General features: G+C 50.4%; 2 protein-coding genes across 6 annotated transcripts in view; one reads left to right on the top strand and one right to left on the bottom strand.

The window, feature by feature from the left end:
• Positions 1–27,074, bottom strand: part of LOC134149738 (deleted in malignant brain tumors 1 protein-like) — an 89,817-nt gene that overhangs the window by 40,885 nt on the left and 21,858 nt on the right. The window contains 1 exon segment of the mRNA XM_062592944.1: positions 4,214–4,232. Within this exon segment, the coding sequence (XP_062448928.1) occupies positions 4,214–4,232 (19 nt within the window).
• LOC134149784 (zinc finger protein ZFP2-like) lies at positions 9,308–26,658 on the top strand. Of its 5 annotated transcripts, none has more exons than XM_062593003.1 (4): positions 9,312–9,354; positions 11,000–11,119; positions 12,233–13,083; positions 15,284–26,658. In XM_062593003.1, the coding sequence occupies exon 4, from the start codon at positions 15,319–15,321 to the stop codon at positions 17,020–17,022; it is 1,704 nt and encodes a 567-aa protein (XP_062448987.1). In that variant the 5' UTR covers positions 9,312–9,354; positions 11,000–11,119; positions 12,233–13,083; positions 15,284–15,318; the 3' UTR covers positions 17,023–26,658. The 5 variants fall into 5 exon arrangements, with proteins under 5 accessions (XP_062448991.1, XP_062448987.1, XP_062448990.1 ...); XM_062593006.1 differs by lacking the exon at positions 9,312–9,354 and having other exon boundaries at positions 10,801–11,119; positions 12,233–12,333; positions 12,949–13,083; XM_062593007.1 differs by lacking the exon at positions 11,000–11,119 and having other exon boundaries at positions 9,308–9,354; positions 12,949–13,083.

Here is a 27,074-nt window from a genome sequence, read left to right as displayed (position 1 = left end):
CTTACATCATGGAGAATTGCAAAGACCTGGAAGAGATCCTCCTCACTGTACATGGAATTGAGATTACCAACAAGATGTGCATGACCCTCTGTAGGCCCAGGTTTGTATGATGTCCATCATTCCCTGCCTTGACAAGATGTATATTCACCATGCCAAACCCAGGCACAAGTTTGGGAACAAGCAGAGCAGCAAATCTGCATGAGCATGGGGTACTGGAAGGAAGAGTAGGGTCATAAAAACTGTACACAGCACAAAGAAACAGGACGAGGAGGAGGCACCTATGACCTGAGTTGGTGCTGACAGGAAGAGGGGAGCGGCTGAACACAGCCTGTCTGCCTTGTTATGCACAGCTTAGGCACACCTTGACAAAACACAAAGCTAGAATAATGCCCTGGTTCTTCAGGGTTTGTTTAGTGAGGGTGAATATCATCCTGTCAGCTTTCACTGCATGATCTGCCGCTTCACCTGTGATATCACATGCTGGCATCTGTCTTGCCCTGCAACCCTTCCTGCTGCATCACTAAGCCCTCACTTTGGTGCATGGGGTAAAGGGAGCAATAAAGAGGTTGTGCTATCTGGGCAGCTGAGGAGGAAGGGACAAAGCTGTCACCAGCCAGCCCCACCAGTACTTATGTCTCAATTCCTTTTGCGGCCTTGTGCCCTTGTCCAGTGAGGTGTCAGATGTGCTTCTCTTGCAGCCAGAAGCAATGCCCCTGCATAGGGTAGCAGAAGCATTCCAGTTTGTGGTGTTACAATTGTCTCCACAATCTTTGGTCTCTCTGCAGCTATTTCTGCCAAAGCGGCCAAATCTTGACGCCCTCATCACCATCCATCAGCCCTCAGTCCAGGGAAATATCCGTGTTTGTGAAAAAGCAGCTGAGCCCCTGGGGGGTTTCTGGCCTTCTGGTATATGAGCCCGACCTCTTCTCCTTTGCAGTGATGCTCAACAACCCTATGCACAACTCAGTGTTTCCTCATCAGTATGCAGTGGAGATCTACACCACAACAGCGATTTGTGGGAAACTGGAGAGCCATGTGTGGTGATCGCCCTCAGTCCTGTACCTACAGGAAGGAGCTGCTGGATAGAAATGCCTCTTCCATTGTTGTGTCCTCAGGGAGCTTCCAGATTTCTGCCACCATGTCCAACCACAATAAATCTATCCTTAAATTGCTCCTGGAGGAAACACCTGGCCCTCCCCCTCAGTATGCTCCGTACGACTCTTCTCATCCCAAGACTGACTTCCCCAAGGAGATGCGCCCTCGAGCTTTCTCCTATCTGAAGAAATAGAAGCCCTCATGTATGTAGCCCAGAGGAAAGAGAACTACCTCATTTCCTTTGGCTGCCATCATGCACAGTCTAGGGCAGATAGGACACTGATTTTTCAAGCACTGTGCTTGGCTACTCTTGCTTTCTGAATAGGAAATTGCTCAGCAGCTGATGAATGAGGTGAACAACATAGGGGGGATGCTAGCACCAATCTGCAAAAGCGCCGTTTCGAAATCTTGGCTGTGCACATACCTGAACCAGTTTCAAACAGAATCATGTGGACATGGGAAGCAGGGTGGAGCCCACAGTGCTTAGCCTAGTTAGGAAGGCACAGTCTGACCCATGCCTGTCCCAGGAGAGAGACCTCCAGGTCAGGTAATGTTCCCCATAGAGTATGTGCCACATACATTGCCCTGAAACACAGTCAATTCAATGTATAGCAAATCTGGGCACCTCTCATGCATTAGTCAAATGTCTCAGCCTTCTGCTGGCTGCAGGAGAACAGACTAAACCCCATCAGCATTGACCCTGACAGTGTAAAATTAACCTGTCAAGAAATTGCTTAGTTTATTTGAACTGGCAGAATGTGTTTAAGCTGGCTAAGTCAACATGTGGCTATGGTGATTTTGATGTGGTGCTTCCAGCCTTAACACTGGATTTACTACATTTTTGGACCACAATATAGTCTGTAGTAATGTCCATTTTTGACAGAGCTGAAAATCATTTTCTCCACTCAATAGGCAAGTTTGTTTTTAATATCATCTTTATGTATATTTGACTCCCTTTTCATGAGGCCTGCCACCAAAAGGAAGTAAGCAGTATGCTATGTGAATCATTTCTATTTTTTACCTTGAAAATTTTCAAAACATCCTCATCTTTGTTTTCAAAAGCTAACAAGTTAAGTAACATCAAAGGAAAAACGAAAGTCAGACGAGGCATTTTTCCAAAAGCGGCTACTGACTCTTTGGGGATTGGTGCTAATCAAAGGGAAAGGAATAAAATACTGGAGAAGCCAAGACACCAATATCTCACATTTTCAGCAAGTTTCTATTTCCAGAATCTGGAACAAAACTGCTCAGCTGGAGATGAGGGGGCATCTCTGTAGAGAGAAGGTCCAGGAAAGGGTGCCCACACTTACCACATAGCAGTTTCCTGCTTTTGTGCCTGCTGCAGTCTTGTTCTGCACAGTTGTTTGTTCCTTCTGGGCACGCAACAGCTCCAATAAATGCTGCGATTACAGAACAAGTCTGTCTTGTGAGTCACTTGCACACACACAAACTGACAACCGCTCTCCCTTGCAGGAGGTGCTGCCTGCAGTCTATCAGATTCCCCTTACAGTAATTTATGGCTTTGGGGCTATTTGTTCAGGTTGAAATTCTGTCTGCAGGGCAGCTGACCCAAGCCAGCTCAACTGGATGACTCATTTATTTATTTTCTTTGGTCTCCCATTTGTTTTGGTGGCTTTTAAGAACACCAGTAGGAGGAATAAAACTTTTCTCTGTATTAAAGCTCTCTGGACAGCATCCTTATGAAATGCACTTTGGCCTTTGCTGGGAAATACCTGCATGCCAGGAATGTGCTTACTGCAATTTCCTGGAAAAAAAAATCTAGACTGTTCCAATTTAGCTACATACTGGTCCTTTAAAAAATCAGTGTATAGGAGAAAATGACTGGGACATTCCTCTGGGCCCTGGGCACTGAGCACCCCTTTGCCTTGTGCTGGCTTGTGTCCTGAGCTAATCTGGCACCTCGATGAACACAGGAAGCCTCCAAACACCACCACAGAGGCAGCTGCCTGCTGTGGCTCAGGGCAGATCCCTCTGCCTGCACCCACGCTGGGCTGCCAGATACTCTGTCCCCAGCATCCCAGTGCCAACATGAGCCCAAGGTGGGCTAGGGGCCACAGATGGAAGAAAGAACAAAACAGGCTGGAAAGGCAGCAGGTTGTCTGCTTGCAGAACAGCCTTGTGAAACCAAAGGATGGGGATGGGAGCAGGGCAGCTTGGTATGTGCGCATGGGGAGGGGAAGCAATGAAACCTCAGCTCTGCGTTGCTGCCGAAGGCAAGACTGGAAAACCACAGCCCTAGGCGATGGCCGCCTCCCCTCTCATCACTTCCCGTGGCACAAGAACATCCTGCAGCCTACCCGGCTTGCAGCCATGCTTGCCTTAGGGTGGAGTTCCCACTTCGTGCTTGCATGAGCCTCAGGACGGGGTCCCCAGGACTGTACCCAGGACAGAGCTGCTGTGCAGGGGTTTTGCAAAGCCCAGCATCTCAGCACTAAAAGGGAGATGTGACTTTTTCTCCCTTCCTGTCACCTCAGAGACCAGTGTGGTTCCTCATTCGGGCACTCTGCGTGCATGGAATGCGACACGGCCAGCCTCATCCAGTCATGATCCCCATCTTCATCTTGGGTGAGTGCCAGGGAGAAAAGAGTAGCGATTGCTCGCTGCAGGTCTGTCCCTGATGGACTGTATGTCCCTTGCAGGCTGGTGGTTGGTGGTCCAGAGCAGGGTGCAAGCAAGTGAGTATAGTCATGGGTCATGGGCAACGCTAAGCACTGGGACCCTTCTCCAAAGCCATCTCCACAGGAGTCTTGGCCACCCTCTGGAACCCACAGGACCTGGGTATGGGCAGCCCCCACTGTTCCCCTCGGGATGCCAGAGGGAGGGTTAAGGCATGCAGTGGATGAGAAAGAAAGGTGCCAGACTCTCCGGGGAGCAAAATTTCTCTAGCTCACTCTTTTCTCCCCTACCCTAGAGCCAGCACCATCCCTGTCCCTGAGCCCCAGTCAGGAGGTGGCCCTGGGGGACAGAGTGACCCTGCAGTGCCATGCACCTAGACATGGTGGCAAGGCCACCCTGCACAAGGAGGGGGTCCCACATCCCCTCTGGTACCGAGACCAGGTGTGGGGTGTGGCAGAGTTCCCCATCACGGCAGCCAGACGGGAAGACGCCGGGAGATACTGGTGCCGATATGAAATCAAGGGTGAACCGCCAGAGGAGAGTGAACATGTGGAGCTGATGCTCAGAGGTGAGGGGTGAAGCTCAGCACCACACAGGGTAGGGTCAAGGGTCCCAAAGTGGGCTCAGGAAAGCAAGAGGGTGCCCGGGTGGATCCACACATGGGTAGACAATGTCCAGGAGTCCCTATGGGGCAGGCTGTGCCTGAGCATCCCCATGGGGTAGGTAGTGCCTTGAGATCTTCATGCAAGGGAGCAGTGCTGAAGGGTGGGTACCAGGTGGTGGCTGGGTAGGTGTGGGGTTCCCACATCTCACTGCCTGTCCCTTCCCCAAACAGATCGCAAGTACCCCCGACCTCACATCTTCCCGAGCTCTGGGGCAGTTGTGGTACCGGGGACCCACTTCACCATCCTGTGCCGTGGTGAGCGTGGAGCCACCTTCCTCCTGCACAGAGAGGGCAGCTCAGTCCCCATTCAGCTCCAGGCCCCCAGTGGGCACACGGCCTTGTTCTCTATCCCCTCGGTGAGCAGGGCAGACAGTGGGACCTACAGCTGCTCCTACCGCCCCCGAGGCGAGATGTTTATGTCATCCTATCCCAGTACCTTCCTGGAGCTGGAGGTGGAGAAGGAGGAGGAGGAGGAGGAGGAGAAGGAGGAGGAGTCTGGTTCAGCCTTCCTCCCAGGTAGGGCTGTGCAGCCTGGACTGCCCAGAAACCATGGAGGGATAGTTCTCAGGGAGTGGCAATGGATGTCCAGAGGAGAAGAGGGGAGGGTCCTGGTCTTGTGATCCCCCAGAGGGTGTGGATCCAGGGACCACCTTACCATGGCAGGGCTGGACCAGGCATCCCTTTCCCCAGGGGATCTGACCCCACAGCCTCCTCTCAGGGCCTTGAAGAAGGGACAGAGATGGTGGAGGGGGGTCTTCCCCCTTCTCATCCCTGCTCTGCCCCCCAACATGCACCTTCTCCTCCTGCAGCATTCCCTGATGCCACACAAGCAGGGTCAGTGCCAGCCCAGAGATCACCAAAGCCAAGCACCATGGTCCCCTACCCACTAGCCACGGTGTCCTGCCTCAGCACCACCAGGGAGGAAGATCTGGGTAGGGGGGAAACAGAGCCACCAACCCCCTTTACATACGGTCACAGACCTCTGTGGAATACAGTGGGGGTAGTGGGGGGGCTCATGGGTGGGGGGCAATGGTAGGAGGGTGGCAGTGGAGGGGTGCACTGGATAGGCAGGTGTAGTGAGGAACAAGAGGGTGGGAGGCTCTGATAGTGCAGGGAACAGAGGGGCAGTGAGGGCTAAAGGGGGTGTGGGTGGTATAGGTGGGGAGCACTGGGTGGTACAGGGAGGCCAGTTGTACTGGGGGGTGCAGGATGGCCTGAGGGATCTTAGGATGTAGGGGAAGAGCTGGACAAATGGGGGAGTGTAAGGGGGTGGCAGATAGGAGTAGGGGCATGCAAAGGGTGGGGAGAGAGGGGCACTGGGGGGGTGCAGGGGGCAAAGTGGGGATGGGACCTGGAGAGACGGAAAGGGCAATTGGATCCATGGGGCTAAGCCAAGAAGTTCCCTACCCCCCAGTGACACCTTCCCTTCTCAGTCCTTTCAGATTTCAACCTGGGCAACATCGTGCGCCTGGGGCTAGGCGCAGGGCTCCTGATCCTGCTGACGCTCCTCGTGGCCAAGGCCCTGAATAGCTGGAGGCGGAAGTGGCAGGGGCTCTAGCCAAGCACCCCCATGGCCACACCTTCCAGCCCTACGGGACTGGATAGATTTCCCTGTCCCACTCCCCTCCACCTGGACCCAGCCTCACTCTTCTTTGCATCCCAATTAAATCTTCTGCTGCTCCCCAATGTTGCCCCTGGCTCTTGCACTCCAGGGACCCACAGGGGTAAGAGGCTCCCACATTTGGAGACGGGGGCACAAAGACAGACCAGGGGGCTATAGGGCAAGGTATGAAGAGCCAGGGGGCTGGATGGAGAAACTGGAGTCTCTGGAACACTTATTCCCTGGAGCGATGCTGAGGCCAGCAACCCCAGCTGGGGGCCAGGAGCTGGGGAGAAACATCCCAGACCAAGACAGCAACCCAGGTGCTGGATTTGCAGGCTGGTTCAGGCATCCAGGCTCTGACATCCCTTCCTCCAGGTCCCTGGGCTGTGTTTCATGCAGGTCAGGAACATGTCCTGACACTGTGGAGGATCACGTGCTCTTGCCCAGCAGGTGACAGCATCTTAGGAATTTTGTGCCTATGCCCTGTGGGTGAAACAGTACTGGGTGTCCATGCACTGCATTTGATGCCACATCAGCTCCCCCAAATGAGAATTGATCCCAGCTTGGGGAGGCCAGCATTCTCAGCAAAGCCCAGTTTAGCCCAACTCAACCACAGTATCACAGAGTGGCTGAGGTTGGAAGGCACCTCTGGAAATCATCTAGTCCAATCCTCCTGCTCAAGCAGGGTCACCCAAAGCACATTACTCAGGACCTTGTCCAGATAGCTTTTGAATATCTACGAGAATGGAGACTCCACAGCCTCTCTGGGCAACCTGTTTCAGTGCTGCCCAAGCTGTATCACCCCATCCTTGGAGCAGCTCTGTCCACCAATGACATCAGAGTCAGCCACAGGCAGATGGTTCCTGAAGCACCAGGAGGGTTGCAGAAAGGTGGCTTCAGGTAGGCTAGGGGCTGCATCTAGGAAAGAAAGGGCAAAACAGACTAAAAACAGAACAGTGTATTCTGGTTATATAAGGAAAGGCTTGTGAAACCAGAGGAAGAGAGTGCGAACAGCAGAGCTGGCCACGGGCACATGCTGGCAAATCAGAGCCTCAGTAACACCAGGGGAACTCCAGATGCGATGATAAGCCACCACATCCAAAAGCTTGAGGTCACTGCCACCACGAGACCTATGTTGTGTGTGCACATCCATCTCAATGAAAGGAGGAACCAATACCGCACCTTCTCCTAAGGAAGACTCTTTTCTAAAGCACTTTCCTCCTTAGCCTTTTGGATAAAGAAGGGAAAGGGGAAAGGGAACAAGAGCTTCCTGGTAACTTGGAAGATTAACTTGCACACAGGCAGCAGACATAACCACCAATTACACAAAACAAACCCTTGGGTCCCTGAGAACAGTGCTCTGCAGCACTGCAGAAAAGGAGGTAGGGGTCCTGGTGGAGAGTAAGTTGACCAAGACTCAGCTGTGGGCCCTTTCTGCAAGGTTGTACGAGCACATCTGCATATGACATCCACTTTGGGGGTCCCCAGTACAAGAACAACCCAGGCATAATGGAGCAAGTCTAGTGGAGATCATCAACATGGTCATAGAGCTTTAGAGCACATGTGGTCCAATGAGAAGCTGTGGGAGCTAGTCTTATTCAGCCTGGAAAAGCACAGGCACAGGATGACCTCCATGCTTGGAGGTATCCAAAGAGATGGAGAAGACCATGAGTGACCTGTGCCAATGGGATCTGTTTGGATGAGAGATTTGAACCCCCTCACTGTTAAAAGAAAAGTTAGAGATGAAAACAAAAGGAACAGATGGGGAACTGTAGAGAGGAAAGCCGCTTGGGCATGTGCCACTGTGATGTGGCTGGGTTGCATGCTTGGTGGAGAAAGCCAGGTGAGCAACCCAATACAGGCAGCAGACTTGTGAAAGCAGCTAGCAATAAATCAATTGTTAAAATTTCCCACAAAACAAGTTTAGAGGAATAAGGTGGCTGCAGGAAAGCAACGTTAAGGGTGTATTTTAGAGATGACACCAGTGTGGAGATACCAACTGCAAACATGATCACACTACCATTGCAATACAGGAACAAGAGGCCACCTCCAGAGCAAAGCTCAGCTTGACAAATAAGTTGTGATTTCCAGTAAGGAAGCATGTGAGGATCAGAAGACCAAGAGAAGATCCATGGCACATCCTGCAAAGGTTTGCAAAGGTCAGCAATGCCACATTACTCCAAAACAGGCAAACTGAACCTGCTGCTGGGCTATAAAAGTTTTTCAGCCTGCGTGGTGCATTAAGTAATTTTGCATGCAGAGAATGTGGAAATTATGAATTGGCATTAATTATAGCAAGGCACATTTGGATTAAACAGAAGAGAATCATCTGCGATGAAATTATGCATCCATGAAACTGTCTGGAGCAAATCCAGGCTTTTTTTCCTAAGCAAGGCTTTGCATGCAGACGCTTGCCCTGCACGTGTGGATGTCCTGCACACACAAGACACACGTGCTCCAGGCCTGTGCTTGGTGTGCAGACACGTGCCTTGCACATATGGACAGGCATGCTCCAGGCATGTGCTTGACGTGCAGACATGTGCCCTGCACATACAAACACTCAGGCTTCAGGCACATGCTTGGCGTGCAGACACATGCCATGCACATATAGGCACACATGCTCCAGACATGTGCTTGGTATGCAGGCACATGCCATGCACATACAGACATGCATGGTCCAGGCATGTGCTTGGCATGCAAACACATGTCATGCACATACGGACACGCATGGTCCAGGCATGTGCTTGGCATGCAAACACACGCTGTGCACATACAGGCACGCATGCTCCAGGCATGTGCTTGGCATGCAGGCACATGCCATGCACATGCAGGCACACATGCTCCAGGCATGTGCTTGGCATGCAGGCACATGCCATGCACATACGGACACGCATGCTCCAAGCATGTGCTTGGCATGCAAACACATGCCATGCACATACGGACACACATGCTCCAGGCATGTGCTTGGCGTGCAAACACATGCCATGCACATACAGGCACACATGCTTCAGGCATGTGCTTGGCGTGCAAACACATGCCCTGCGCATACGGACTACCACATTCAGGGCGTGGCGGGGAAAGTAGGGCACCTCACGCATGCGCACTGTTCCCCTGCGCCTATTAGCCTTTGCGCATGCTCCGCTTTCCGCCCCCTCCCTTTAGGAGTGCGCTCGACGCATGCGTCTGCACGGGCTCGCGGTTTTGTCCCTTCCCCTCCTCCCCTCTCCCCCGCCGGAAGTGGCGTTAGAGCGGAGCACGAGAGCGCGGCGCTCCGCCGGAAGCAGTTCCGGGGGAGACGTTGCGCTGCGGCACCAGCCGGATGCGAAGGGCGGCGAGAGGCAGCGGCGGCGGCCTGGTGAGCGCCGTGGGGGGCGGAGGGGGTTGTGGAGCCTGCGGGGCGCCATGTGAGTCGGCAGGGTGGAGATGGAGCGGCTCCGGGCGAGGAGAGCCTGAAATGGTACCGAGGAGGGAGGATGATGGGACAGACCGAGCCCGGAGAATCCACGGCCCGGTTTGGTGGGGGGAGCCAGGGTCGCTGTGGTCCGCAGAGTTGTCCTGGGGAGCGCAGACTGGCTTAGGCCCACCCGGGAGGGTCCATCGTGCTGTTCGGTGGGAGGTCCGTTACCTATTTTTTTTTTTTTTGGGGGGGAGGGGGGAGAAAGAGCCCATGGCGGTGTATCGGGGAGAGGGATGAAGAAGCCGGAGGGCATTTCCATATGGAGGGGGTAGGAGAAAAGGCCCGTGGGGGTATTCTGAGGGAAATGGCATAGGTGGAACAGCATTGAGACTGGGGAGGTGGGAGGGAAGTGTTAGAGGTGCTGACACTGAGGAGGGCAATGGGGCAGGCTGAATCGGGAGAGTCATGGTTTTATTTTGTGGGCCTGTGTGTGTGGGGGAGGAGGGGCTCAATGACAGTACTGGGGGGGGGGAATGGGCTGGGCTGGGAAGGTTTATGGTGACAGTGATGAGGGAGAAGGGAAGGAGGTTGTACTGGGGGGAGGGGGGAGAGCAGTGTGGGATGGGAGAGCTCATATTGATCCTAGGAGAGGATTGGGGCATGCCTGGAGAGACCACTGTGGCAGAGATGGCAGGCTTCATGCTGATTTAAGTGGGAGAGGCTTGAGGCACGCTGGGAGTGTCTGTGGCACTGTGGAGGTGGGAAAAGGGGGGAAGGGCTGGACTGAGAGGAATCCTGGTAGCTTTGGGGCAAATTTGGGCATGCTAACATGGTTTGTCATGATCCTAGGGGCATGCCTGTGAGGCTCTGTTGTGGTTTGTTGAGTAGGGAAGATTCTGGGTTGGGATACGATGTTCCTATATGTTGGGGTGGACCTCCCTTTTGTTAGGCTTCACTGTGCACTGGCCTTGTGTGCTGGGATGAGGGCTTGGGACAACCCTTCCTGATGGGGAAGGGAATGGGTGAGGACTGATCTAGGGCTCACCTGGGAAGTGTGCTCAAGGGAAGACTGCTACATGGGCTGGTTGCATTGAGGGGTGACTGGGACACCTTCTGTCACTGATTGCAATCAAGTGCCAGATGCTAGGGATCAGGACAGGCACTTGGGCCTGACCATGCAGCAGCTATGGTTGTCTGCATGTGGCTGGCAGGACTGGGATTTAGAGCTATGCTGTATCCTTCCACCTCTGTTGGTGCAGAGGAGCTCTAAAAGTTGTGGTATTGGCTACTGAGAACAGTTTTTCCTCTTGGGCATAAATGACTATGTTAGCAGCTCATCGGCTCTTTCTGTAGCAGGCAGGAGCCTGGTTGCTGAACTTGCACAAGGCAGGCCAGAGTGCTCTCTGGCATGTGCAGAGCCCAAGACACCAAGTCCCTGCCTTTGGCTTCTCTTGGCTTTCTGTGAAATTTCTGCAAAACAGCTGGCTGCAGTGCGCACCACCCCCTTCACTCCTAAGAGTGTGTCTCCCTCGATTAACCTTGCCCCTTCCCCAAGGGTAGTGGTTCCATGTGCTGTGCTCCTGACAATATATCTGTGCTCCAGCCCTCTGCATCCCTCAACCCAGGATGATTGAGCTGGCCATGAGACCAGGCCCTGGTTTCCGAGCATCAACTAGAGAATGTTCACAACAGTTGTGATGGGGAGCAAAGCCTTCCAGATGTGGTATGATGCTGTGTCATTGCCTGCCATGATTCTGAAATGTAATGGTGTTCTTGGGGAGGGGTGGGGGAAGGGGAAGCCTCCTGGATTATCCAAGGCAGCCTTTAACATGGCAGTCATCACGCTGTATAATTGTTGCCATGAAATGATTCAGCTGTCTTGAGGTTGGGGGGTGGGGAGGGAGGAAGAATATTTTTTCTCTCTGTGGCTCCTGGGAGACAGTAGGTAGAAGCTTTTTTCCTGTGACAGTAACTAGCTCTCCATGGTGAGTTTGTGCCCATTTGCTCTTATGCCAGCACCATCACCATCCTTTAACTTCAGTTATTCTTCTTTCCTCTCTGATATTTAGTCTCAATTATATTATAGATTGCGGTAAGCTCTTTCTCTCTCAGCTTTGGTTACACTAGGCAGACTGAGTTCTTTTTCTATGAGTAAGACAGGTTACCATGATCTGGATCATGACTCTTTCCAGTACTTTACCAGCTTTTACTCTTAAACAGAGAAAATGTGCTTTTTGCTGTCACTTCCGAACTGGTTCTCACTACAGCTTTGCTCAGTGTCATCACTGCCTGCACTCTAAATATCTCTCCCACTGCATTTAGGAGCACGTAAAAATTTGCAGGAGTTCATCCCATTAGTACTGACAATTGCAGTCTCGTCTGTTCAACTGATCCACTCAGAACTTCTCTCCCTTGACATTTAGAAGCTTTGCCTCAGCAGACTCATTAGTTTTCCCTGATGTGCATCATCTTGCACTGTGTTCTTTTGTTGCATCTCCTTTCTGTTCCTCCAGCTCTCAAGGTCACCTGGCACTGGCTGTACATTTTGATCTCTTCCCACATTACGAATGATTTCCTTAGCTTGTTCCCAGTTCTGTGCCAAGATCACAAAAGACAGTTACAAGGCTACCCTTCAAAAAGCCCTCCTTTTCATGGTGCTGTTGGATTGAGCATTCTTGCTGCTGCTTGATTCTTTCCCTGCATTTCTGAAGACAATAGTAACTCCAGGATAACAGGCAGGGCTTGGGACAGGTTGGAGGCAGTGACACTGCAGCAGCTTCAGTTGCCTCTGTTTAAAAAACACGAGAGTGACCTCTTGCATAATGTGGATCCATAGGTTTCCTGCAGTGAGCATGTGTATGTATGGCCAAGAATAGATTTCTCCAAAATCTTTTGGTTTACACCTGACCTGTGGTCAAGAATCCCTCACAGCCCTTGGTAAGTCAGTGTATTGCTCAACTCCTGTCACAGTTAATGATCTGCACTTTGAGTCCTGTCTGTGCTGGCTTTCAGGTGCTGGGTCTAGAGGGGCTTTCAGGTAGTCGTGCTGAGCACTACAGCAAGTAGGAAAAACTCAGACACCTCAGTTATAGTTCACAGTAGCCATCACGTTGGAAGATACTTGTGCCAGCTGATAGAAAACACCAAAATTTGTAATATTCTCTGAATTTAGGACGTTGAGTCAGCCTGGGCTGGCTGGCATCTGGGTGTTTCTCTCTGCTACCTCTTCTCTGAACAGCAGAAAAGGCAGAAAAAGCATTTAGACCTTCAGGAGCCCTGAGACGCATTTCCAAAAATAAGGTTGGGTATAGGCTCTCCTTGCCACTGTTTTACATGGTTCTGCTGCCCCATATATCCCAGGGGACTGACTTTACAGCTGCTGAGCTTGCATGAGCCTGCTCTGCATCATCTTGTCATGCACAAGGAAGCTTCTCCCTATTTTCTTTTTAAAACCTGGAAGTTAGAGCACCGTTTGGTTCTGGAGCCTAGAATCTGAGAGATAATGTTTCAGTTCTCTCCTCTGCTTTGGGGATTTCTGATCCCCCATCCCAGTATCGCCCTGACAACTCAGCCCTAAAGGAAGCCTGGCTCTGCCATCTTCGTTGCACTACGGAAGCTGAGTCCTCTACACACAGAAAAGAACAAGAGTCGTGGGCTTGAAAGGGAGATTCATATCCATCTCAAAAGGTGAGCATGCCCTGGAATTGAGTAATCCTGAGCCCTTTTCTCTGCTTCCAATGTTATTTGGGCATTATAGACTGAGGAGTGGACTCAGTGGTGATGGAAGCATCTAGGAAGTGCCTGTCTCAGCAGCTGACAGGCGGATGGGGACTGGTCATCTCAGTTCAGCTAGCTAAGAAACTTCTTCCGGAAGTTTTTTCTTCATTAGCTTTCAGTTCTGGCCTTCTAGTTCATTTAAATTGCTGTCGACTTTCTCTTTTTGTTTATATTGTATTTAAGTTATTTTTATCTTCCCTCTTTTTGTCAGCTTCTTAAACTAACATGCGCTTCTTGGTTTTGTCTTTTGGGGCATTCAGTCCTCTTTATTGCTTACGTTTTCCTGAATGGCTCTTTTTCTTGCCAAATATGGGCTGTAATTGTTCATAATTTTGTGTGAGAGATGAGCAAAGCTTTGAATTGGTCATGCTGGCTACATGGGAATGAAACAAACTACTTACGTTGAAACAGTTTTGTTGTGAATTCCCTTTCCTATATTTGGTGGTCAGGTTGGGGGGAGGACGTGAACAAATAGCAGTATTTCTTGGAACAGCTTCTTCACTCTCAGTTCACCCTCTTGGTTTACTTACGGTTATGTAGTTGGAGGACCAATCCCAACTGTACCTACAAGTGGAGGGTCATACTGGTGCACCAGTCCCTTTTAGGTAGGGGGAAAATTCCTCAGGGAATCCTCCATTTCATCAGGCATCTATAATCCCACAGTCTCAGTCTGCATATAGCAGCTATTGCCCTCTTGGATGTGGTCCAAATTATACAATTCATTGTGGATATCAATGTGTGCTGGTGGCCTTGTACAGATTCAGCAGATGCTTCGTGTCCTGAGTTTACCAGTTCTTGTAGATTTAACTGCATCAGTAGTTTCCAGAGCTTTGAAACACGGCATTCTGAACACATATTTTTCCTCTCTTTGGGCTGTTGTTCACTGGCAACTATTTCTGCTCTCACAACTGCAGGCACATATAGAGGCCATGCACTCAAACAGAAGTGGCCTGTATGACAGTTTTATGTTTAGTTTTGTAGCAGCTCCATCTGCAGACTGCTGTCAGGTTTTTGTGGATGGGGGGTGCTGTCTCCTTTGTGAGATGGTGAGTCTGGAGTTCAGATGCTCTTAAAGCATCCATAAAGTCAGTCTCTACTGTTGCTCCTGAAGTCCTCCTTCAGCTGTCTTCTTCCATGACATCTCAAAACATGAAAGGTGAGACCGCGTTATCTGAATTTAGCTGTTCACAAAGGAGCCATCCTCACCTGAGTTAGTTGCTCTTTCTGCATATTGGGAACTAGTAGGATATGATTTCATGTGATTTTTTTCAGGAGTGTATTCTACGAGGAGATGAATCACACGTCAGCACTGTTTGCCTCCTTTGATTATCAATCCAGATTTGCATATGACATTTGAATTTGGACAGCGAACCTATGTCAGGAGATCTGTGAGGCAGATATTTGGGTTTGGTGTCTCTATCAAGCAGGGCAAGAGCTTGCCTACATGCCTGTTACTGCTGTCCCTGGACTCCCCACAGAGCCTGTTGGCCAGTGACTCTAAGGCCAAAGGCTGAATGACTCATCAGCTGTTTCAGAGGCTGAAGGTCACTTTGCCCCCATACAGGGACACCAGCTCTGTCTGTACAGGCCACATGCCACATACTGGTATCAACAATTGATTTGGACCAGACCACATCCAGGAGAGCAATTGCTGCTACATGCAGACAGAGACTACCAGGTTATACATACACCTAATGAGACAAAGGACCCTCTGAGGAACTTTCCAGATCCTAATCTGGAAGCTGCTGGCAAGCCAGTACGACCCCCCCGTTCTGGTTGAGATTTCTGTCCCTTTAGCTATTGCTCCAACCACATAGCTAAGAGTGAAAATGCAAGTGAACTGTGTGAGTGAATAAATGAATAATTTTTTTTTACCATTAATGTCAGGTTAATGAGTAAAAGGTGATCATGTCATTTCCATACCATCAGCACCACCCTGCCAAGTTGATCCCTTGTTAGGGGGATATGTGCTTGCTTGTCTGTAAACTGTCTCCCTGTGCACTGTTGTAGTCCATGTGTTTGTCTTCCTGCCCCATGTTCTACAGTCCTTTCCCCTAGATGGGTCAGTGCTCTCATGCTCTCCCTTCTTTCCTTTCTGATTTTTGCATAGGATCCTGTCTGGTTTGGCAGTCACTGCCCGGAGTCATGGAAGAGCACCTGGGTCCTCCAGCCTGTGAATTCACCTTTCCCCTGAGACGTATCTGCGTTTCAGAAACAGATGGACCTGAAAATGAAGAGCTGAGTGAGGCTTCAGAGAACGATGTAGCCCAGGTGCAGCATAGAGAAAAGATGGGAGGAAGCTCCCCACAGTGGCTGAGGCAATCTCACCATTTGGGACGGTGCTGGAAAGAGAATAGTTCTCAGGACACAGACAGGCTTGACCAAAAGATGGAAGAGGACAAGCAAGCAGCCACATCCCAAGAGTCTGAGGCACCTGTGGAGCTGCAGCCACGCAGGCCATTCCGGAGGAAGCACCGACTGTATTTGAAGCCCAAGACTAGCCAGTCTGCTGCGTCCCCAGGCCAGGGACAGGGGGAGAGAACTGAAGAGCCTGGTCCCTCTCGCGGGAAAAGGCTACGGTTCATCTGGGGCCAAGCCAGTGACTTCTGCCGGAAGAAGAGCCTTTCAGAGAATGGACTGGAGGAGGTGCCCCTCATGCCCCAGAGCAGTGAGGAAGAGGAGGAAGAAAAAGGCTCTCGGTCCTGTTCCCCTGAGCCACCTGTTTCTGGGGATGCCCGTCCCAAGCCAGATTTTGTGCAGCTGATTGATGAACATGGCATCTACTCCACAGCCAAGCTAGTGCTGGGTGGCACAGCAGGTGAGCTGGAGGAGGCAGTGGTGTTGCCCTCACATTTAAAGCGGGGAGCAAGCATGGCTGGGAGTGGGGCAGAGTTTGAGATCCGCGAGGTGATTGTGGATGAGAAGCCATTCCAGTGTGGCGTGTGTGAAAAGGCCTTCAAGCGGGCGTGGGAGCTCTTCAGCCACGAGGTGGTGCACAACGAGGAGCGCCCTTTCCGCTGTGACCTCTGCGAGGCCTCCTTCAAGCGCCACTCAGACTTCAAGAGTCACCGCCTGGTGCACACAGAGGAACGGCCCTTCCGCTGTGAACTGTGTGGCAAGCGCTTCAAGCGCTCTTCCAACCTCCAGGAGCATCGCCGCATCCATACTGGCGAACGCCCCTTTCACTGTGCCTGCTGTGACAAAAGCTTCAAAACACCCTACGAGCTGCAGCGCCACACACTCACACACTGCACCGAGAAGCCCTTCAAGTGTGCAGACTGCGGGAAGGACTTCCCCACGTCCAATGCACTGCTTCTGCACCAACGGCAGCACTGTGATGACAAGCCTCATGCCTGTGGTGTCTGCGGCAAAAAGTTCACCTATGGGCACAGCCTCAAGGTGCATGAGCGTGTGCACACAGGTGACCGCCCCTTCGTCTGTCCGCTTTGTGGCAAAGGTTTCAAGCAGTCCAATGCCCTCTCCTCACATGAACGTGTGCACACAGGTGAGCGCCCCTTTGTCTGCAAAACCTGTGGGAAGGCCTTCAAGCAGTCATCCTACTTGGTGATCCACGAGCGGGCGCACACTGGGGAGCGCCCCTACAAATGTGAAGCCTGTGGTAAGGCCTTCGCCCGTCCCTCATTGCTGCTGCAGCACCACCGGGTGCACAGCCAGGAGCGGCCCTACAAATGCAGCTTCTGCCACAAGTTCTTCAAAGACTTGGCCTACCTGGCTGTTCATGAGAAGGTGCACACGGGTGAGACCCCCTACAAGTGCAGTGTGTGCGACAAAGGCTTTGCGCATCCTTCCAACCTGCTGCAGCACCAGCGTGTGCACCGTGATGGTTGAAACCTGAAGCTGTGTGCACAACTTGGGTGTTTCAAGGCAAAGGAGCCCACAGGCATAAGCAAGTGTGCTACAAGCATGTGTGCTGCAACAGATAAGCCCCAGGCATGCACATTGCAGCACATGTTCCCGTATGTGTGCAAACCACATGCAGGGGACCATCAGTTTCCCTAGAGAAGGCTTGTCCAGAGCCCAAAAAGCATGTGGTGCTGCAGCTCTTTTCTTGAGCCACATCCTGGCAGGGCCTCTGTTGCATGGCTTCTCTCTGCCAAACCCTGACCTGTGCTGCTTCCCCTCCTCCCTCACTGAGGGATGATCCCACTGAGTCTTTTGATTGGGGTTGGTGCACACTCGTTCTCACAGCCTGGTCTAGCTGCAGGGAGGCAGTAAGCTGGGAGGGGTGTTGCTGGCTGCAGGGCAGTCATTGAGAGCAAGCTGTAGCTCCTTGCCATCCTGGTACACTGCTAATGTCAGGGGCAGGCAAAGGTCTAGCCGTAAGGCCAGAGCAGCCTGTAGAGGCAAGCCGAGCTGATTGAGAACTATAGTGTCGTTGGGAGGTAGGATCAGAACCTCTGAAGAGCGGAGCAGCATTAGTTGGACCGTGGCAAGCCATGTGTCTTTCCCTCTGATGCTAAGGGAGTGCTGTTCAATCTCACACTCTTTTCTTTGCCCCTGGCATGTAGGTGTTGCAGGAGGTCAGGCTCTAGGGATTCCAGTGAGTATGGTCTGCCTGAGGCCCAGAGGGACTCCATCAGCATTTCTGTCTTGTGCTCTGGGGCAGCACTGCTGCCTCCTTGAGCACAGAGTACAGACTGAGAGCTCCTGGGGAGCATTCTGCCCCTCAAAGTGAGGGGATGTGCTCTCGGCTGTGGTTAAGCCCCGGCAACAGGAGGACTGGTCCATGTTTGGGGGTAAAGTGCTTGTATTGTGGGTAGAGAATAAGATGCCAGGGAGCAGCACCTCCATTTTCCTCTCAAGTGTTTGGGCTGAGGATTAACATCCCACCATATGTCACACTGCTACTTCTGATCAAGTTAATTACAGCAATGTCCTTGACACTGCTGTGCACGGGTCATGAAGGCTTTTTGCCTATTAGGCAGCCTGGTCCTCTGGGACAGAGAGCAAAGGCATGGTTATGTTGGCTGCAAAATGTATGTTCTGATTAAAATTTGGCTTACAGGCATGAGAGAAGGGTTGGGTGTGGAAGTGTAGCCTTGGGAAAGGTGCCAAGTCTTACCAGGGTGGTGCAAGGCCTGAACAGGATTCATGCAGCTAATCTAGTGGTGTCTTTAGCTCCAGTGCAGCTCACTCTCAGCTCAGCTCTCCCAGCCCCTGCCTTGAGGAAAGGGCCTGTCATCTGTGAGAGTGACAGAGCACTGGAACAGGTTGTCCAGAGAGGTTATGGAGTCTCCTCTGGAGATATTCAAAACCCACCTGTCTGATGTGCTGTAGATGACCCTGCTTGAGCAGGGGCATTGGACTAGATGATCTCCAGAGGTCCCTTCCATCCTCAACCAATCTTGACAGCTACTGCCCAACCTGGCTGCTATGCTGTGCCATACCATGCTGTGTGCGGGCCCTGGCACAGCCCAAATGGAAGCTGTGGCTCTTTGTGTGTGGATGCAGGGCTGCAGTGTGTCAGCAGGCTACGAGTCCTGTGTACTGTGTTGGTTTGAAGCACTAACCCTCTTTTCTGCTCCAGGGTGCTGCTCAGGCTGGTAGGGAGCAGAAGAGGGGGGCATGCACTGCTGTGGTCTGCTTTGGGAGCCTCGGCAAGAGAAGCCCAGGGTTGTAAGGTGTTCTATAGCTGCTCATGGGACATTCCTGCCTAGATGAGGCAGAAACCTGGGCAAGGTATGAGTGAGCAGACACAATCAGCTCTGGATTTTTCTCCTTTCTATGTGTTATGTGCCCAGCTCTCTTTCCAGAGGGCTGGAGTAGCCAATGTCAGCATCAGGCCTAGCCACCTGCACTGTTGCTGCTGAAGTCTGGATTTGTTTTCCTGGACTGATAGCTGCTCCTGCTGCCTCCACCTGCTGCTGTTGGGTGGAGGATGACATGTGGACCTTTTCCAGCGAAGGCAAGACCTGGGCCTACCCTTGGGCCCTGCTGGGCACCAGCAGAACCCTGTCCTCATGCACACAGATGCCCTGTGTCTGAGCCATCCTGAAGGGGCCTGGTGTCGCCCTAACCTTCCTGCACACCAGAGCTGTGGGACTGAAGGTGCTTACCCTTGGACTCTTGGTCCTACTCTGTCTCCCTCTTCTACAGTTCCAGTAGCACTGAGGGTGGAAGGGGATGCAACGTCGTGCTCCTCAGTGATCTGCACACTAATTACAGGACAGTTATTTAATGATGTCTTTGCCTTGTCACTACTTTGAACCCAGTGCTGTGTCTGGCTGAATACTTCCTTACTCCTGGGCTGTCAGCATGAAGGGATGCTACTAATTGCTGAGGTGCCATGTGAATGGGCACTACAGTCCAGCCCTGGCCTGTTTGCTTGATCAGCTGAATGGTGCATCATGCTTGTGTGGGAGGTTGGAGCAGCTTCTCCTTGGTGTCTACTTGGGGGCACTGTTCCTTAACCAGGTTCTTTTCCAATGTAGCTTTGCCAGCTAGGAGCTGGTTGGAAGCTCAGCAGGCAACCAGGAATATGCTGAATGGTTGTGGGTGGGCTGGGCAGGCCACACTATTACCTTGCCAGCCTTCAGTCTTGTTGGCTTGCAACCATGGGCTGTTGTTCTTGTGCTACGGTCCCTGCTGCAATCCCCTATGCCTACTTCCCACACATGTAGTGCCTTTCTGATATGTACAGGAGGCACTGGCATGTGACCAGACCATGAGATGCAGCAGCCATGGGTACACAGGCTGTAAACACAGTTGGCATGTTTCATTTTCCAGGTTTTTATCTGGCCCAGGAGCAGGTAAAGCTGTTTGCAGCACGGCCTGGCATATGTCAATTCACAGTCCTTGCTACCACTGTGCAACTAGTGTCTGATGCATGTTGAACTTGAGCTGTCCTGGCAAATATGATAAGGAGAGACCAAATCTTAGGTGTGCAACAGATTTCACTAGTCAGAGCCGAGCTGGTATCTTATGCTCATTCAGTGCAGTGATGGAGTGACTCTTTTCTTCCCTGATGCAAGAATTACCAGCAAACTCTGTTTTGGATTTACCCTTGCAGATCTCTTGGGAGGAGGGTTTGTTGTAAAGCTGACCTTGCCCCAGAGACTCCCATGTTTCTCGCATTTCAGCACTTAAGACAGCAGTGGGGCAGTTCTGGCTTCTTCCTAGTGCTGCTACCAGATGCAGGCTTCCCAGCGAAGTCATGAGTTTGCCCATGTGGTTTGATTTCTCTCAGCATTGTCTCTGAAACACTTGTATGATGGGAGCCTAACCCTGGAATGTGCTTTGTTGCCCAGCTTGTGCTGGGCATATGCACATCTTCATTTTCTATCTTAGATACTGAAGCCTGAGGGCCTCTGGGGAAAGGGAGAGGAGAGACCAACTTCGCCAGGAGAAATGTGAAGGACTGTCCTTTATGGGTGTCACCAGTAGAGTCAGGACTATATCTTCATTACCTGCCCCAGGGTAAACCCATGAGGTGTAGGATCACTGGCTGGTCTGTTCTGTGGTGCATGCTTCTCTGATGGCTAATGAGACATGCTTGGGGCTGTCAGACTAGCTTTTCCTTTGCAGTATCTGGGCCTTCTGAGCCTATGGCTGGTAAAAGTGCTGCAGTTACGTTCAGCCTTCTCAGACTGTGAAGTTTGTGGTTTAAATAATCAGACCTTTATATCGTCGTCTAAGAACATAGCTTATTTGTCTTGTTTACATCCTAGAGTACCTGTTTCATGGAGGATAAAAGGAAATCTGAGACTGCTATAGGATGGAGAGGTGGGTGGACTTTGTTCCAGCTGCATGCACCCAGGCATTGCTTTAGAGCAGAGATGCATGTTCCTCTGAAGAGATGCCAACAAGTGGCTCACTGGAACAGTATTGGTGCTTTGCAGTGTAGACTGTGGTTTGCTTACTGTAGCCACATCTCTCCGTCCCAGGACTGAGCTTAAATATCAGGGTATCCAGTGCCTTCTGGCACAGGTTCATCACCAGGTCATTTGTGCCCTGTGTGCTTAAGTACATTTCAGGATGCTATGCACTATGGGCCTGCCTGCAATGTCTCTGCTGAATTGCAGCCTGTATGTGCAGGGTGTCTGTAATCCCTGTGCTGACACCAAAGGTGCCAATGGCATTCCACATTCTGCCCTTTTCCTAAACCTTTAGTTGACTGCAGCCTTCTCAGTCGTCATTTTTCTCAGTGATTGATGTCGAGGTTGTGGATGCACTCCTTTTTCGCCCTCTGTGAAGCATCACTCTTAGAGAAGACAGGGCACAAAACAGCCCTCAGGAAGTTGTGTGTGGATGAATTATATACCTGCAGCCATGGAAGCACACTGAATGCAAAGGTTGTTGAATGGTCATAGCTCTGGGCAGGAGCTGACATCAACATGCTGTCCCTCCCATCCCAATTATAGAGATGGCACTTGTGTACTTCTCTACTTTGACAGCAGGAGGAGAGACATTCTTCATCGTTTAAGGTTTGATGAGACACTGAAGCTGGTGCTTTGATGACAGCATTAGCCACAGTGCACCTGCGTGATGCGTGCAGATTTTAGCAATGTGAGCCCTTGCCCCCAGCCCTGAAGTTTTGGCACCTTAAGCCATAAACACAGCCCTGAATAGGGGAGTTTCTCTTAAAGGAGAATCTTGATTGGAGGACAGATGATGACACTGAGGGCTGGTTGCTTAAATAGAGGTTATGGTGTCACTTGTCATTTCAGAAGGTGCAAGTCTCTTGTAGGTCCTGTATCACCTCTACAGCTGTCTCGGACACCCAGGGCACCTCCAATGGCACCTGTTGCTGCTGGGTGGGCAGCTGCATCAGGCATGCCACATCAAAGCCCTGCAGTCAGTCAATGGAGATTTGGAGTTGAATTCAGCTGCCTAAGACCCTTAGAGATGTTGTGGGGTATTCAGTTGACCTTTAACTGCTCTTTCAGAACAGCACTTTTCAGAAGAGCTGAAGTGAGCTCTGATGGTTAGGTGAGTCCTAGCCTTTGATGAGTCAGTAGAGATATAGGCATCCTACCCTTTGGGATCTAGAGGGAGTTGTGAAAGTTTAGCATTGGAGACCAAAAGCAGATTTATGTTTGTACAGCTGCTTATTTCAGATTGGGAAGAGGACTTCTTCTGGTGGTTCGGGCTCCACGATGGCTGTTACCAGAGATAGGCGCCTGACTCTCAGTTAAACCTGTTTTCATGTGCTGGGGCTGTGCACAAAAACTGATGACCTTATGGGCAAAGACTGCTCAACGTTTAGCAGGGAAAGGGAGGTATGCTTCACTGCCCTAGGAATTCCCTTCAGCTTTTGTTCTGCTCAGGGTTCTGCAGACCACTCAGGCCATGGCCCAGGGCGCAGTCTTGTACTGATGCTGCTCAGCTTTGCTGATCCATTTCAAGATGTTTCCTCTAGAGCCTGATGAGCTCCTGGTGTTGCCTTTTGGACATTGGAACTGTCATCTTGAGTCAGGCCTGGGCAGTGTTTGTGGAGCGTAGCCTTCAAAATATCTGCAACCATACAGACACACAGGCAAGCTAAGACAAAAGGTTAGGACACTCGTCCAGGTGCCAGGCACATTGCAAAGTTTATTTCTGAGCATGACAGAACAGGCACAGTTTGGACTACATTTTTGCTCCTAATTTCAGGACTTTGCACTCTTAAAAGGGGACATTTGGTTTATTTTATGAATTATCTTGCATTAAACACTGTTGATCGATGTAACTCAGTCCCTTGATAGACCTATAAAATAACTGGCATGTTTGGACATCTAGCACCTACAATGTCTGTATAGCTGGTTGGTCTCTGCATACTGTTTCCCATCGTATGGAAAGGCAATGAGCATTTATTTTGCTACACTTGATTTATAACCTGTTGTAAGTAATAAACTGCTAGGTGGGACTAGCATGGATGAGTATTAGAAATTAGAGAAGTTAGCCCCACTGAGGTGGTACCAAAAAAAGGGAAAAAAAAGTTAAACATGAGGGAAAAGGAAAACAAAACAGATTTTTACTTTCTGTGAACTCAGTTCTGTGTGTTTCCTGGTTTTGGGGTATCATTCATCACAGGGGAAGCTGGAGGGAAGACTGCATGTTCTGACATAACATACCACTGTACTAATGTTTCCCTGAACTTTTGGCAAGACTGAGAAAGACAGGATGTCTTAGTAGTGTTTTCTATCTCTGTATACACACTGTTGTCCTAGATTACCCCACCTCATATAACATCCCACAAACCAAACCTGTTGCTAAGGACTGCACTATCTTTCCTAGTTCAAAACATTTGTATAGAAATATCTGCACCTGAGATAAGGCTCTAGGCACTTCATAGCTGATAGATCACCCTTTGAAAGTGTTTCTATCTATAGTATTTTGGGCATTGACCATAAGTCAAGGTAATTCATTTCTCAGAAGTGCCTGATTTTGCACATGGTTGCTGAAAGTCAATTTTGTCACACTTCACACAGTGAAGCACTTGCAGAGAGAAATAGCACTTTCGTCATCTGAATGTTCATTTCTCTACTGTAAGGGGAGGTGAACTGTGGTCAAGGAGAACCTGTTTTTCTGTTGGCCAGAAAGATGTGTTGTGCAGTTTGTATCAGCCTCAGTTACCTGCATTGGTGCTACAGGATGTCTGCCATCAGACTTTTGAGTAGTATGGCATCATCTCACAACTCTATTTCCTGTGAATGTGGTGCAGTGCCAGGATGAGTCTATGCAAGGGCTGGGGGTGCAGCTTGGCCTACAAAGCTCTGCTGCAACTGAGCTCTTGGCAGTGGCAGGTGGGTTTGGAGTGCCAGCACCTGCAAGCCCTGGTTGTTCTCCCTATATCCCAGCAATCCTCATACCTCCCTCTGATCATCTGTGCCTTCAGATCACAGCCATCAGCACCAACCTGAGAAGGATGTTTGTGAGCCCATAAGACTCCACAGTCTGTGCTGTGCGACTGAAAGCAGGATATCTCTGCACTGGGACAGTTATGGGTGTGGGATACCACTGGAGAACCACAAGCTACCAGAGGGCAACAGCTTGTGTGCAAATGCACTGGTGCCACACCATTGTGGGAGGTTCACAAGGTTGTATTCACAAGGGAGGGTTGTGGGGTGGGACATAGGCAAAAAATAAACCCATGTGGCCTGTAGCCATCCTGAAGTGCAGTGCCTGATACTCCAGGAACAACAGCTGAGCATTCAAGATGGCACAGTAATTGCTTTGCAACACTGGTGCCTGAGGCTTGTGAGAAAGGGAGCCTGCCTGTATCTGCAGAAGCCAAGGAACTACCTGCCACCTCCCAGGAGAGCAGAGGCCAGGCTACAGCCAAGGCACACAAAGGCAGCTTATCTTCCCCCACAGCATTTATGTTCATCACGCTTGGAAGTTTGAGGACACTCTCTTCCTTTAATTTGTTAGCAGTTTTTGTTAGTTTTTCTGCTACTTTGTTCAGGCAGTCCTGCTCAGTCTTGCACATGCCAGCATACTCTCAGGCTTCTTTTGAACTCCTGGAGCTGTGCAAAGGGTGCCAGAGTGCATTAAGTAAACATCAGAAGACTGAGATCACCTTAGCCAGCCATTTCAGGGCTTTTAAGTGTAAGTCATTGGTACTGGCTGGTTTATAGATCTCCAGCCCTCACAGCAATGTTTTACTGTCTGCTGGAGAGCAATTCAACATCTTTCTGCATTAGGGCTCCCTGCTACATAAAACTACCATGTTGCAGGTCTACATGTGCTTGGGGTAAAGGGGGCTCCTTTAGGGAGCCAAGACTTGCACTGAATGCAGAGATGCATGGGAAAAGGGAGGAGTGAGAGGCCTCTGCATTCTCTGAGGAAGGAGCCTTGCTGGTGGCCCTGACAACTTGAAGTGAGAGTACCGCATGGAATGCTCTGCACAGGAATCATGCTAGTATCACAGGGCAGCATCTTCCTTCATGAGTTGAGCCATCTCATTGTTGGGGTCCTCGGGGGACTCAGCCTTTGTAGGAAGGTAGATGGCTCCCATGGAATGGAAGGGTGTCGCTGAAGTACCTAGGTTCCTTATGCACCCATGATCTGCAAAGCATAGGAGACATGGACACACAGCTGATATTATTGGACTGGAGGACACCGAGCCCCTTGAACTTGGATGAGTCAACCCCATTTCTCTGGTGTATCCTCTTGAACCACCTAGGTCCAAAGGTGGCTGGGAGTGTGCTGCTTTAAGGGTTTGGGGACCTTGAACTGCAACATGCTTGGAGATCAGGGGTCTCTTACCTGATGTTTGGGCAGCTGTTCCAATACATCTTCTCTTCAGGTACAGCCACAGCAGGACCCCACATAGAATCATTGTGAGGACAAGCAGCACGATCAGCACGGAGCAGGACTGTGAAGAGTCTGTGGAGAGAGGCCCTTACAGTGTCAGGGCAAAGCTTCCCCCAGAGATCAGGATTTCCTTTTCAAGCAACACCAGTAGCGGGCATGTAAGAAAATCTAACACCAAACAAGGCTTGATCCCTCCACATCAGTGGCTCAGAAGGGATTTCCTTAATTATGCTATGCAATAAGACTTGTATATTTAATATCCAGAAATGACTGATCTCCAGCCACCATGAATCTGATAAATCCCTTTCTGAACCTATTTGCACAGCAATTTCTACAAAGGATCATGAGCACAGTGAAACATCACAGCCCTTAGGTTTGTTTTTTGCTTCATCCCTGATTGTTTCCTTGGATGACTCTGAGGTCATGGGTCTTGAGAAGCCCTTCACATTCCTTATGCCTGTCACACTCATGCTCTTACAGGCCTCTGTCAGCTGTCCAATGTGTTTTCGCTCTTAATGTTTGTGGTTCAAGACTACTATGCTTAGAAGAGACGGTCATATTTCTGATGCATGTCCAGCCTTCAAAGCTTTTCTAACTGCTATAACCTATTTCTGACAGAGTGACTAGTGTGAAGAAGAGCACCAGAGTCCTGCAGTGGCAAGGAAATCTGAGTCACAAGGGGAAATGGGAGAGACTGGCTTTTAGATCAGAAAAGCTTTTCTCGTATTCTGAACAGTGATATTTGGACTGTGCCTGGAGAACAAGTCATATCCCCAAGGGAAGGCCATTAAGTGCTGCCCAGGCAAACATTTGTCACAGCACCATCAGTAGAGGTGACCTTGCCCTGGGACAGGTCATGGTGTTCATGAATCTTGGGGCAAAGTTATGCTTTATGCCATGTTTAATGCCAAAGGCAGCTTCACGCATTTTCATGGCAGTTTTCCATGACTGCAGTTTGTTGCTCCTTCCTTCCTGCCAGTGTGATTTCAGGGTCATCCTTTAAATCAGCCAGTTGGTCTGTTATTCTTTGAATTTAGCTCAGTAGAGAGGTAATTTGGGGGTGTTATTCTCTTTTTTTCCTTTCTTGGAATCTCTGTCACTGGTAAAATTCTTCAACTCCTATGAGTGTCTTTGAAGAGTCTTTATGCTGTATGCCAGCATTTTGTCATTGGAAATAATTCCCAGAATTTTAGGGAATTCTTTCTTTCTCTGTCTTCTCTCTCTTTCCTTTTTTTTTTTTTTTTTTTTTAAGATTAAATGCTACAAAGATTTTTCTGACATTTTTGTTTACTCAAGAATATTAAGGATAAATGTATTGCCATCACACTGCATAGCAGCTCTCACTAGTTACATCTTGAACCAGATCCTACAGCTGCCCAAGACCAAATTCTGCCTGACTCCATGTATCTGCTTCATACTGGGGGTGACTGCAGGACCACAATGGAACCATGACCTGATAAAACTCACCTTGCCCCAGGAATCCCTCTCCTCCCTTCATTCCCGAAGGGAGCACATCCTCCATTATCTCCACTTTTTCAGCAAAACATCCATGCCAGGGCAAGAAATGGGGCATGATAGGGCTCTGTCTTTCCACTGTATTCTCACTCTGGGGCCCTTTTACCTGCCTGTCCCACCCCTGGTGC

This window comes from Rhea pennata, chromosome 21 (genome assembly GCF_028389875.1).
Source record: "Rhea pennata isolate bPtePen1 chromosome 21, bPtePen1.pri, whole genome shotgun sequence".
Lineage (NCBI taxonomy): Eukaryota > Metazoa > Chordata > Aves > Rheiformes > Rheidae > Rhea > Rhea pennata.
This window is presented reverse-complemented; position numbering and strand designations above follow the sequence as displayed.

Bases quoted from the DNA above. Each gene is read 5' to 3' on its own strand.
- LOC134149784 (XM_062593007.1), top strand. From the start codon at position 15,319: ATGGAAGAGCACCTGGGTCCTCCAGCCTGTGAATTCACCTTTCCCCTG.